The sequence below is a fragment of the Danio aesculapii genome, chromosome 13, assembly GCF_903798145.1.
Source record: "Danio aesculapii chromosome 13, fDanAes4.1, whole genome shotgun sequence".
Classification (NCBI taxonomy): Eukaryota; Metazoa; Chordata; class Actinopteri; order Cypriniformes; family Danionidae; genus Danio; species Danio aesculapii.
Window position 1 is genome coordinate 33,230,842 of NC_079447.1, and position 13,402 is coordinate 33,244,243.

The window sequence follows — 13,402 nt, forward strand, 5'->3', positions numbered from 1 at the left end:
GAAAACAAATTAATTCTCTAAATATCGTGAATTAATACTAAATAAACACAATATGGGTTGATTTAATATTGATGGCATTTTTGTTATGGATGCCACACCGAGCCCCGCCTCCATATGAATCAACAAGAAACTCTACAAAACATTCGTCCAATCACATCGCGGATCTCGCATTATTACCTTTCTAACGGCAATTCCGATTGGGTGGATGAGGTGTCAGTCACAGTAGCAACGTCCCCTTTCTGGACATCAAACCACAGCGGAAAAACTGCAACAGGGGCTAAACAGAGGGGGCGAAAGTGTAACTAAAGCGTATTTTCAGCACCGGTGACTTTATCGCCTATTCTAATACGGAAGTTGAAAAGAACAACACATTTTCTTGCTTTTCGAGAACTTTCCCTCTGTTTGGCACGGCCGTGCGGGGATGGATGAGATGCGGCCTAGCAGCGGAGCAGCAGCACACCTCGGCCTCGCCTCGATCTTTCCCCCGGGATTGCAGGCCATTTATGGGGAATCCAGACGCCTCTATCCCGACCAGGCGAACCCGCTGCAAGTCACAGCCATTGTGAAGTATTGGTGAGACGCCTGAAACATTCAGATGTTATGTTGTTGCTTGTTATGTGCGCATATAAACGGTAAAACAACTGAATATAGCTTGAAGAATAGTTTCAAAGATAGTATGCATTCATAGATAATCAAGCAGAAAGAAAGTAGTATTTCTAGGCTGAAAACTTCCCAGTGAACTTTTCTCCATCTCAATACCTTACCCTTTTCTCTTCAAATCCTCCTTTCAGGTTAGGTGGTCCAGATCCTCTGGATTACATTAGTATGTACAGAAACGTGGGATGTCCTGGACAAGACGTACCAGAACATTGGCACTATGTCAGCCTGGGTCTCAGTGACTTGTATGGAGACAACAGAGTTCACGAGTAAGATTGTCATATTATAACAGGTCATGACCGCACAGTGTTGTTTTGTTACAACAGGACAGCTAGTCTAGTTCAAGCCATGTTGTTATTTACCTGATAGTGGAGATCAAACTTAGAAAACAGTTTATAAAACACTTCATATTTTAGGAAACATTAAAATCTTAATTTTTCAAAATGTAAGATGTTGGGGTTCTAAACCATGATAGTGAAACAGTATTTTACAACAGAGCCAAGGCACTTAAACAAAAAATACCTTTATTTTGAGCAAAACCATGATCAGAATTGGACAGCAAAAAAGCTCCAAAAATACCAATTTATTAAATTAAAAAGGCTAACATAACGCATGTAACGTTTTGAGCACACCGGCTTTTCATCAGACAGTGTTCATCACAGCATGCTGCTCTTGTTATACGGGACATTCTGCCAAAAACCATTTTCACTTCTAAAATAACATGACAGGGCCTGATTTAAGCTTGCCATCCTCAAAAAAATCAATGATAGAAAGCATCCTTGATCACCGTCAGCTTTTTCTTAATCAAATGATGTCACTTCCAAGTCATAGCCTTAAATGTGTAATGCATGCATTTTATGTTAAATTTAATGCAAATGTGACATGACCGACAGAAACACGGGGGCAACTGTACATTTATTTTTATTATATATTTGTGATATTTGTAGAATTTATTTATAATTTGATGTTTTTAATCAATTGATGTGAATGATAACAATTTAAACTTCCTATTGCGAAATATTTTTAAAATATTTTATACGTGAATTTTTTTTTTTCTAAATAATAACAGCAAAACAAAACTATTAAAGCTGTAGGTTCTATTAGGCTGAGAACAATGACAGGGTTTGTACATTTGAAAAATATTTTTAATAAAGAACAAAAATCGGAGAACCAAATGAATGACATATAGCTATACAGAGCAATCACAGTAATCAGCCATCAGTTCATTTTAGACGTATTTGGGATGTTTTTATTCATTGTATTTATGTTTTTTTTTTTATTTTAAAGACAGATAATGTACACTTCTGGTAGAATGTCCCATGTACTTCTGGATCACATGATCTCATACATTCTCACCACAAAAAAAATAGAAAAATACACATTAGTACATTACACAACGTACACATTCAAAAGGAAAATACACAAATCTTAATAATACATCACAAATAAAAAAACATAAAAGAATATAACAAAATATTGCCAAAAATCCTTTACCCAACAACTGATTAAACATTTAAAGTATATCAAACTCCTCATTTAGACATCTTGGAGAAAACCTATCTAGAGTGAAAATCCAAAAGGCTTGACATTTTAACTACAGTTTAATAAGATCTGCCTTATGCCGAGTTCAGACTGCGTGATTTTAGCCCCGATTTTGACTTGCTGACAGGTTTTGAATTATCGCAGACAAATGCCTGAAATCAAAGGCAAATCAGTGCTCGTTCACGCGAGTAACAATCACATGGTATGAACTATAAAAACGCGTTCTGAGAGAATCGCCAATGAGTCGCAGACACCTATGAGTTATTTGGCATGCATAAATATCTGGACTTGTTGGCGATTCAAATCATGCCATGTGAAATGAGTTTTGCCTGAAAATAACATCTGCGATTACATACAGCCAGTGAGAGAGCAGCATCCACTAGTATGGGTTTCTGCAGGCCAGCGGGTGGTTGGGGTAGAAGTTAAAAGCACTTTTTCTCAGTCACTTTGGACCCAACAAATAGAGGAAAAGCTAGTGTAAATTTGGCAGGAGCACCTGTGTCTCCTGAGCAATATAACCGGGTCGAAAAAGAAAAAAGTTGTGGAGAAATTGCCAATTCCCTTCAAAGGCCAGGTAAGCAGAATAAGGCCCAATTTTATTTTTGTACCCCTACCTCTTCCCCTTTCCCTTGGCCCTTAAAACCAAGTGTGAAGGGGAAGGACTTCAAAATTTACTCCTAAGAACTAGGACAGCACTACAGCATCTGCACACGTCATTGCAATCTCTTGCTTCATATGAGATCAGACGATCGCGACTGCTGTAGTTATTCCAGTTGTGTTATTTTTTTGGTATTTATCTTCTGGAAATCACTGAAGGCAAATATCATGTTATCATAATGATCTAATGTGACAAAAAGATCGTAACTGTACTGTGCATTTACACAGTGGCCATATTCATCGATGTAAACACACCAAAAACAACATTGACATTATAGCAGACACTGTAAAAAGCTCAATCTCAACCACTAGACTTTTCTGACAGGGTATTTCAGTGTCACGGAGTGTCAGAATGTTGTGGGACTGCTACACAAGAGTTATTATTAGGGATTATTATATATATTTTTTAATTAATTAATTTATTTTTTATATTGTTCACTAATTTTGCTCTCCACAATATTTATCATTTATTAACAGAAAGTTGTGTAAATTTTGCACGAAGAGATGTGTTTATATATGTGTTCTTCTTCTGTGTAGATTTACAGGTTTAGAAGGCCCAAGTGGATTTGGTTTTGAGCTTACGTTTCGTCTGAAGAGAGAAGCAGGAGAGACAGCACCCCCAACCTGGCCTGCTGAGCTCATGCAAGGCTTAGCTCGATATGTCTTTCAATCAGGTACTGTACCTGCACCCTCTGTGAAGGGGTAGGACTCGTTTTTTACAATTCCCTGAAGCTTTAATTCTGTAAACACAAAACAATGCGGCTGTTTTTTTGTTTAAGTTACTTCCTCAAACAGATTGCCAGTAATATAGGTGTTTTAATGGGCTCCTTTACATGTGGATTTTTTCTTTGTCCCATTAGATATGCTTATAATAGGTTTTCTTTCGTCTAAACCACCGTAATTTAGTTTCTTTTTGGCCATTTCTTAGCTATTTAAAAGGAAATGGGACATTTATGTCGTCACCTTTAAATGAAAGGGTTAGTTCACCCAAAAATGAAAGTTATCCCCTGATTTACAAACCCTTAAAGAGCCCATATTATACATGAAATAGGGTCATATTTAGGTTGTAAGGGTCTCCAACAACAGTCTAATATGCATGCAAGGTCAAAAAACACTTTGATGGTCTTATAATCTGCATTTATTTTTACCTAATTATCCCAGCGACTCCCATATGAATCGTTCAGCGATTCATTTGTTCCCAAACCCCTCCTCAGCGCGAAGCTAATCTGCGCTGATTGGACCGATGACAGCCTGCTGCGATTGGTCGACACGGACAAGGCTTCAGCGCGAGAGTGAAATGCCCAGCTGCTAATCTACAATATAAAAGTAGTCACAGTACATACACGCTTCATAGTGGATTTTGGCTGCCAGTGGGTGAATGTAAACACAGACGATGGACTAGAAAATACTGACGATTAACTATTTTATTGAGCAAAAAGTCCAAGAACTGGCGAGGAGGTCACAGTCTTCTTGCTCTTTTCACACACACACACACACACACACACACACACACACACACACACACACACACACAAACACACACACAGGGCCTGCGCGTCCATAGAGGACCGGCTGAATAGAGAGGGCGCGGCGCTCAGTTATATCCGCGAATACCCGTGCGTTACTCACACGAGGAGACACACACACACACACAGAGGGCTGGCGCGTCCATAGAGGAGTGGCAGAATAGAGAGGGCGCGGCGCTCAGTTATATCCGCGAATACCCGTGCGTTACACACACGAGGAGACACAGACACACACACACACACACAGGGCCGGCGCGTCCATAGAGGAGCGGCGCTCAGTTATATCCGCGAATACCCGTGCGTTACACACACGAGGAGACACAGACACACACACACACACAGGGCCGGCGCGTCCATAGAGGAGCGGCGCTCAGTTATATCCGCGAATACCCGTGCGTTACACACACGAGGAGACAATAATATTGAGCTGAAATATTTTGAAACTTGACCGTTGCATGTGTGTAAACAGCTGACGATCCGTAATCAAAGCGGCACGCGTCGCGTTTTCAACGTGGCTTTACACGCGATATGAGAATATAAAGAGTTAACCTGATACAGTACACGCAGTTACAAGTAACAAAACACAACTAAATACATAATTTGCAAGCTAGAGTAAACGAGGCAATAATTTTAATCGCACGTACTTACACTTGTGAAATGGGGGTAGAAACTGATTCATGTTCTGACAGTCTATACTGATCCTTCCTTTAACAAACTGAAGAAGTCTTCTTTGAAAGCATATAGTTTTCAGAAGCACTCAGAACTGCTCAAGGCTGGGCTATATTGCTGATGTTTCATCTTTGATTAGACTGTCCATAATATCCATCTGCACAACGTGACTTCATTCGACCGGTATCTGTGTGTGTGTGTCTCTGTGTGTGTGTGAGACTTTTTTTTCTGTTAGTGGGCGGGGCCGCAGGTTTCAAATCTCCCGGGTTTGCGCGCCCAACTACTTGTGTTTCGTAGCTGCATCATCGCGAAACACCTAATGACTCGTTATCAAGACGACTCGTTTGAAGCACTATGAGTCGACTCTTTTATAGATGAATCAATAGTTTTAAACACTGTACACTTACAGATTTAAGCCTTAGCTGGATATTTCACTTCACTTAGAGCTGTGTTACACACTATATGGAAGGGCATTTTCAAAAACCCATAATATGGGCTCTTTAAGGTATCTTGGGTGCGTATGTTTTCATTCAGTCGAATTCAGTTAAGAGTTTTATTAAAAATGATCTTACGCTGTATTTTTTAATGTTCGGAGCTTGAAGTTCATGTGAGGTTGAATTGAATACAGAAAAGCAGTGAGGAAAGAAACAAAACACAGTCCTGTGCAGCTGATGGCACTTACTTCACCTAAAAATAAAGAAAACAACCCCTGTAGCTTGCTGGAAGTTACACAAAATGGTTTACAATTTTTAAATATGGATATTTTTTCTTGCAAATATGCATGGATTCGCTACAGGAGACCTTCGAGCCTTTGAGACAGTATTTATTATGGATGAATGTACTTTATTGGAATTTTTGCTAAAATTAGCTGACTGCTGCCATTGTGGAGCTTAAAAAGGCCAAGATTATTTTTACTTTTACTCTGAATGGATTTCACAGAAAGAAGAATGGCATGTACACATACTGTAGAATCTCCTGAGGGTCAGTTAACCATAACATAATTTTCATTTTTGGGTAACCTAACCCCTAACCCTAATGTGACCCTTTTAATGCCTTTGTTTATTATTCAGTCTTGATGCTATTAACCTTGGAAATTAAGACTTGCATATCCTAATTTAATGCAAAACATTTAATTAATGTAATTATAAATTTCTAAATTACTTAAACGTAGCCTTTAAAAAGAAAAATCACATTCATTTTGGACTATGGGGGTGGGCATTAGGTATCACTTTATTTTGATGGTCTCTTAAAGCATTTTGTTTAAGTAGTTAAATTTAATTATTAAGTAATAGAATTTAAGTAGACTTTTAGGTTAGGGTTAGTTGACATGTACTTGTGAAGTTTCTTGCAGTCAGTTAAATGTCTGTTGAAGGAGCAGTATCAACAGATATTAAGCAAACAGTCTACTAATACTCAAATGAGAATTTATTGGCATGTAGTTGCAATGCAACTTTTGGTCAACAAACTGTGCAATAGGGACCCTCAAAATAAAGTCTTATTGGGCATTATTGTAGATGTGTAGTGCATTCTCCATAGATAACATAAAATGGTTACCTGTTACTATTTTTATGGCAATAAATAAAATACTGATACATGTCGATGTTCACAGGGTTCCCATGCTTCTAAAAAATACTTGCATTTCAGACTTATGAATTTAAGGACTGGAAAGTACTTAAAAACAAACACAGGTCTTTGAAAGTGCTTGAATTTAAAGTTTATGGTGTTATTTCAACAAATGTACTGTGCTGCTGTCAAAAACTGGATGAAAAACAAAAAATTCCTAATAAAAAAAAAGCTAAATTTAAATCAATACAAGAACTATGGCAAATAATGCACATTTTATCTATATTCCAGAAATCGCATTAAAATATTACAAGTATTGAATATAAGGTATTGTATTAAAGTGCTTAAAACATGACTGTTTAAAATGGTCTACATTATTGAAAATGATACATTCAAAACATCATTACTGACATTTAATGTAAATATTTAGTGTAAATGAAATGTTAAGTGCAATAAGGACTTTAATGGTATTATATATGCTGGGGTGTGACTTACAAAGGTGCTTGATTTAAAATTTGATTTAATTTGTTGTCCATGAAAGAGTGGTAACCTTGTGTTACAAAACAACACCACTAAAGCATTGACATTTTTTAGAAATGTATAGAATTGTGTGAACACAATGTGTATGTACATGGTAGCCTGTTATTGTTACATTTTTAGTATTTTAGCGTTCTGAATAAATAAAATGTATGTAAATGATGAATTTATTGTTATGCACATATTAATATTTATTTAAAATGCATTGTATGAATAAAGAGAAAAAAGCAATACAATGAAATTAAAGAAGCCTGTTTATGCAATAAAAGAGACCCACTATGAATGCAGAACATTCAGTTACATATCATATGAAGAGCATGTGAAATCACATGTACAGACTTTATTTAGCATATATATATTTAGATTAATGGCATAAAGCAATATTCTATGTTTTAGATTTGCTTTATATTCCCACAGCGGTTGACTATCCATTTATGGATTTATGCTTATGTCACAATTTATTAGATATTAAAATAAACTTGTATGTAAACTAAATAGATTGTTCTCTTGAAAGTATGCAGAAAGAAAGAACACTCACGCAGGGTTTTTTTTCTACCAGAAAACACATTCTGCAGCGGCGATCACATTTCGTGGCACAGTCCATTGGACAACAGCGAGTCTCGAATCCAGCATATGCTTCTCACAGAGGACCCTCAGATGCACCCAGTGCAGACCCCCTTTGGCCACGTCTCCTTCCTTCAGGTCAGCATTTTTAATGAGGATAATACATTTTATTTATGTCCACTATATCAATTGAAGGCCTATCCATATAGCTATCTATATTCAATGTAATATTATATATATATATATATATATATATATATATATATTTTTTAATGGAATTCAGCAAATGATCCACTGCATAACATGTCATTTTAAATTTGAGGATGAAAAAAATTAATTCATTAAAATAAATATATAAATGCATACAATACCAAAACCTTAGCCCAGAAAGAATGTCTGGTGATAATGGCATAAGGTTTGCAGAGGATAATCAAGATATCAGTAACAGTTTTGCAAAAATGAACTAAAAGGTGATTTTTATTTATTTATTAATTATTACTTTTTAAAAATTAATTAATTATTATTAAGAATTTTTATATATTACAAAATCTTTTTGTTTAATGTATACCTAATTCTTCAAAGCGATGAGCACCCAAGATCTTTGTCAGCCAGGAACAAAATAATGCATTTTTTTTTGATAAGGGCAGAGATGAACCCATAAGAAACAACAAATTGTTGTTATAGCTGAATGAGACTACACAATTATTAACAATCTACAAATACAATTAAAATACAGGTTGTGGTTAAATGTGTATCTTCAAAAGTATATAAAGAAAATCTAGGTTAAATTTCAGATGTTACATTTATTAACCTTGTCCTTGTCCATGCTCGTGTCTCCTTGTGACGCATGTAAATTACGTTTTTTTCCCTTCTATGCTCATTAGATCGTGGGTGTTTGCACAGAGGAGCTGCAGGCAGCACAGCAGTGGAACGGTCAAGGCATTCTGGACCTGCTGAGAGGAGTGCACATGTGAGTAATCCCACAGCCAGACACAAGACGGGCCAAGGACACGCTCCTGCTCAACTGGTTAAAGAAACTGCAGGACTAATTTAACCAGCTGAGAAACTAAATTACTGCCCTTGATGTATTACTTTGTCTCTCTCTCTCTCTCTCTCTCTCTCTCTCTCTCTCTCTCTCTCTCTCCCTCTCTCTCCCTCTCTCTCTCTCTCTCTCTCTCTCTCTCTCTCTCTCTCTCTCTCTCTCCTGGCTCGAAATGCATTTATGGATGAAGTAGGAAAATTTACTATGGATACATTTAAAAATACAGTGCCTATTATTAGTATTGGCACCCTTAAATATACTGTAAGCAAAGCAAGCTGTGAAAAAATGTGTTTTTTTGTTTAACATTTTGGTCAAAAAATCTAACATTTTCAAAAAAGAGAGTTGAGCTGCACAAAGTGGGAAGTGACTATAAGAAAATGCCCATTTTAAAGATCAGGGCAATAATTAAAGGGATAGTTCACCCCAAATTTAAATTGTCAAGTTGAGATTTATTGTCATTTCACTACATGTGTGGACATACAGTGGAACAATGTCATGCCTCACAGGACCACATATAATATAAATACTTATATTATATTATATACCTATAACTAGGGCCAGACGGAATCTGCAGACGTTTTTTGCTATTTCTGCTGAGAATTTGCTGAGAACAAGTAAATAAACAGAATTAATGATAGGCTGAAAATCTGTGGAATTCTGCGCGCGCAGATTCCGTGTGGGCCTACAAATAACCTAAGACAAAACAATATTTTACAAAAGAGGTATTTATGGTTGAAGAACTAGTAGTGAAACACAATTTGTGGTACAAGTAAACATTGTTTTCCTTATAAAGTGCCCAGTGCATATAGACCTTTTTCTTAGAATTACCCATTATGCTTTGCATGTATGTAAGGAGGATGCTTTAAACTTCCGGTCGGCATCTTGATGCATATAAACAGTCACATTTGGACAGCTTTTAAACGATAGTTTTAATCTATTTACTTGCTCTTAATGTTTTTTGAACTAATACTGCTGTCTATCAGTGCCACCTCCTAGACTGATTATTTAAAATTTCTAATAGAAATGAAAAAACAACATCTGCGAGTCATTTACTCTTACACCTGTTTCACACCGCAAGCAAAAGCAGTGAGTGAGCAGCGCGTGCGCAGCGTGTATGTAGAGCAGGAGCAGCACGCAGGCGTTTGCCTTTCACACCAGCTGTGTCTGCAGTGCGCAGCTTTTCGGCAGCAGCTGCAGAGATCAATCTAACTCTGTCTATTCTATCTAGTTACATATCTCTCTCTCTATATACAAATACACTTTAAAAAACTTTTCATCTGCACCAAGGCCCGCGGCAACCTCCTCCAATGCTGTTTCTTTAACCTGCAAGTCTTTATTTCACAAATTATATAGATCATACAGTACCGTATGCTTCTCAAGCTCTATGAGGAGTGTCATTGATGTCTGGTGCACTCAGAAGACAATCGTCTGTGATATCATGTCATTTGGATTTTGATTGTCAGGTTGTTGTAGGCCTAGTTATATTAATATTTATACAATATAGTTATGATATATATACATAATCAAGCTAGAGTTACTTTCTCCCCTTTAGTGATGTCCAGCGGCAGAGTAATAACTCGTTAATTCATGCTTGTGCAAAGGATGAGACGGACAAAAGTAATCAATGCATGCCCTTCTTTTACTTATTTTCATGTTGTTAGGTTTACAGTGCAAAACAGCTCCCGGGTGGCTTAACTTGAATGAACATAAAACAAAGCCGAATAAAACTTTCTTCCTCTGCTTCAGCTGCACAGCACACAGCGAGCTCACATCATCCAGCATGTGTGTCGAACTACACTACCCACAATACACTTCGCTATGGACTACAACTCCCGTAAATGGTAGTCTTAAAGCAGTCACTTTCTATTTCCCTTCTCCTGCAACACTAGTGTTCAGCTTAAGCAAAACTGATACTAAAATTGTTTTACATTTTGTTTTGTAGTTTGGGCCTAAATAAATGTTTGTTGCAGTTTTTTTAATCGTTTTCATTAAAAAACGTTTTCATTTGATTGACTATATATAAATCAGTTGACATTATTAACGCATTTATTGGGTAAAATTGCTACTTTTTACTGTCATTCAATGTGTTTTGGTCATTATCAATGCACTGTCACTAATTGAGTGTGAGCAGCGTGGCAAAAATAGACCCAGCACAGAAACTATCGCGGCACTGCTGCTTCAGTGACGCTGACGCGCTGCTGCTGCATGCGGTATGAAACAGGCTTTACCGTTAGAAGGCGTCTTGTGCTGTTTAAATGGACCCTCCTCATGTTTGACACACACACACGTACGCTGCCACTAACACATTGATTGAATAAGTGGCACAAAGTGAAAATAAAACTGCATTTTGAAATGACAGAAAAATAAATAACATGGTAAATACTACACAAAACAAACGAACTAAATGAAACCGGAACAGCTCGCGGTTATAATCAACATGCAAATCAATGTCATATACATGTTAAGTTTCATGCCATTAATATTGTTTGCTCTATAATGCAGTGATCTATTGCGTGCGCGCGTCTGTGTCTGTGTGTCTGTGTCTCTGTGTGTGCACGCATTGAAGAGCTGCTGAGTACAGTATAACAGCTGACATGCTGGGAATACTGATGCTGTATTCTTATTCTTATCTTATGGCAGACACAGAATTAGGAGAATGCTTTTCTCTCTCACTTGAACTGCATCTGACAGAAGCATAACTGCTTTAACACGCACCTTTCAAAATAGGTGGTTTGTCAAACCCGCTCACCTTTGTGAGGCACACTCAGAATTGCATGATGCTTTTATAGGGATATGGACTGATTTTAAGAAAGTGTCTGGTGAAAGTGTCTGGAAGGATGTCAGATATGAAAGAGTGAGTTTTCTACAGTTGGTTTGTCCAGCCCACTCACCTGTGTGAGGCACACTCATAATTGCATAATGCTTTGAGGCCTTTTAAATTGCAATTCATTTACTCATCTTTTTCTTTGTTTCAAACCAGTTGTATTTTTTGTTTTGTTGAAGAAGATTTAATGAAGAATGTTGGAAACTGTAAACCATTAATATTCATAGTCTTTGTTTTTTCTTTTATGGGAGTCAGTGGTTACAGCCTTTCAGTATTCTTCAGCGTATCTTCTTTTGTGTTTAATAGATAAAAAAAAAAACAACAGCTTCAGACTGTTTTGGAACAAGTAATTGATTCCAGAATTTTCATTTTTGGGTGAACTATCTCTTTAAGAAATTCCAGTAATCGACCTGGAAGAGGAGGTGTGTTTTGTCCCAATGCACAGTCAGAAGGATGGTATAAGAGACCTAAAAATACTCCAAAGATTCACAGCTGGAGAATTGTGGAAGTTGTTTGGTTGTCTCCAGCATTCCATTTTTAAGGAACCTATGTCACCACAAATAATTTGAAATGGTTTTAAGAAAAAGCCTTTACTTTCATCCAAAACCAACTCAAATGTCTTCATTTTTTATTGCTATTTTTTTTAGCAAAATATCAAAAGGTTGAACAACACACAGCTTTCTTTGCTTATATTTACAAAGGTTGTCCAATTCAGTCTAGGGCTCTGCAATGGTGTCTTACTACATTTCTTTTTTCTTTTTGTGCTGGGGCATTGTGGGAATTGCAGATAAGAGTAGTGGATTTTGAATGCTGTTGCTTTATCAAAGGCACGAGGGAGCTTAAATTGGCTGGGATACTTTGTGCTGTACTTATTTTTCATTATTCAGAAGTGAAGTTTGATTTCTCTTCTATTTTGTTTGCAGTGCTGGAGGTCCATGGTTAATCACTGACATGAGAAGAGGAGAATCCATATTTGACATTGATCCACATTTGCAAGTAAGGATTTTTGTAGTGTGCATGGTGCTAAAAGAATAGCTCACCCGCAGATGAAAATACTTGTAATGGTGTTCCAACTTACAGCCCTATCATTTCCATAGTGCAAAAAATGTTGGTGGAATTCAGTCATAAAAACAGAGTTGGCTGCATAAGGGGCCGTTCACATTTCACATCTGAAACCGCATGGAAAACGTGAGGCATGTTGTTTCCTGCATCACTTCATAAGCATTTTTTCATTTTATGCGAGGGCAAGTCTATAATTATACTATGTACAAAAATAAAATAGCCAGTGTCTTTGTTTCTGAATAAAAGATTGGTTTAACTTGAAGAGATTTTGACAGAGATTACTGTTGTCCAGTAGAATGTACTCTACTACCACTACTACTACTACTACTTCTACCACTACTATTAATATTAGTAACTTTTAAGTAAAAACTAAGCATTTTTTAATATTGGCTTGTTTTAATTTCCTAATTAATTGTTTTATTGAATATTTATTGACTTTAACCATTAAAAAAACAAATCAAAAACATTTAATGGATCTTAGGACAAAAGTAAAACTGATTTCATGTAGGGCTCTACAAACTGCTTGCTGATATATTACCATTATATTTTCAATACATTAACTGTTCATGATTGCAGGAAGCAACAAGAAAAAAAACAACACATAATTGTCCATTAAAACTCATCTGAATAGGAACCCTAGTGTAATTATTTTTATTATATGAAAAAAAAAAGTGACTGCTAGGTCTTGCTTGTCGCCGTCATGTCATTCCGGCTAATTAGCCTCTGAACTCGGCATATACATCGTATTTTTGTTTTGTT

The 13,402-nt window shown here is 36.7% G+C and overlaps 1 protein-coding gene across 4 annotated transcripts in view; it reads left to right on the forward strand.

Annotated features, from left to right (window-relative positions):
• Nucleotides 1-214: 214 nt before the first annotated feature.
• The window catches only part of sufu (suppressor of fused homolog (Drosophila)), a 35,900-nt gene continuing 22,712 nt past the window's right edge, over nucleotides 215-13,402 (forward strand). For 2 of the 4 annotated variants that reach the window (XM_056470641.1, XM_056470643.1), the window contains exons 1-6: nucleotides 215-573; nucleotides 792-926; nucleotides 3,394-3,530; nucleotides 7,711-7,853; nucleotides 8,600-8,685; nucleotides 12,505-12,577. In XM_056470641.1, coding sequence (XP_056326616.1) covers nucleotides 422-573; nucleotides 792-926; nucleotides 3,394-3,530; nucleotides 7,711-7,853; nucleotides 8,600-8,685; nucleotides 12,505-12,577 — 726 coding nt within the window. In that variant the 5' untranslated portion in view covers nucleotides 215-421. The remainder of the gene's footprint in view (nucleotides 574-791; nucleotides 927-3,393; nucleotides 3,531-7,710; nucleotides 7,854-8,599; nucleotides 8,686-12,504; nucleotides 12,578-13,402) is intronic. The other 2 variants (XM_056470640.1, XM_056470642.1) reach the window with 1 other exon arrangement.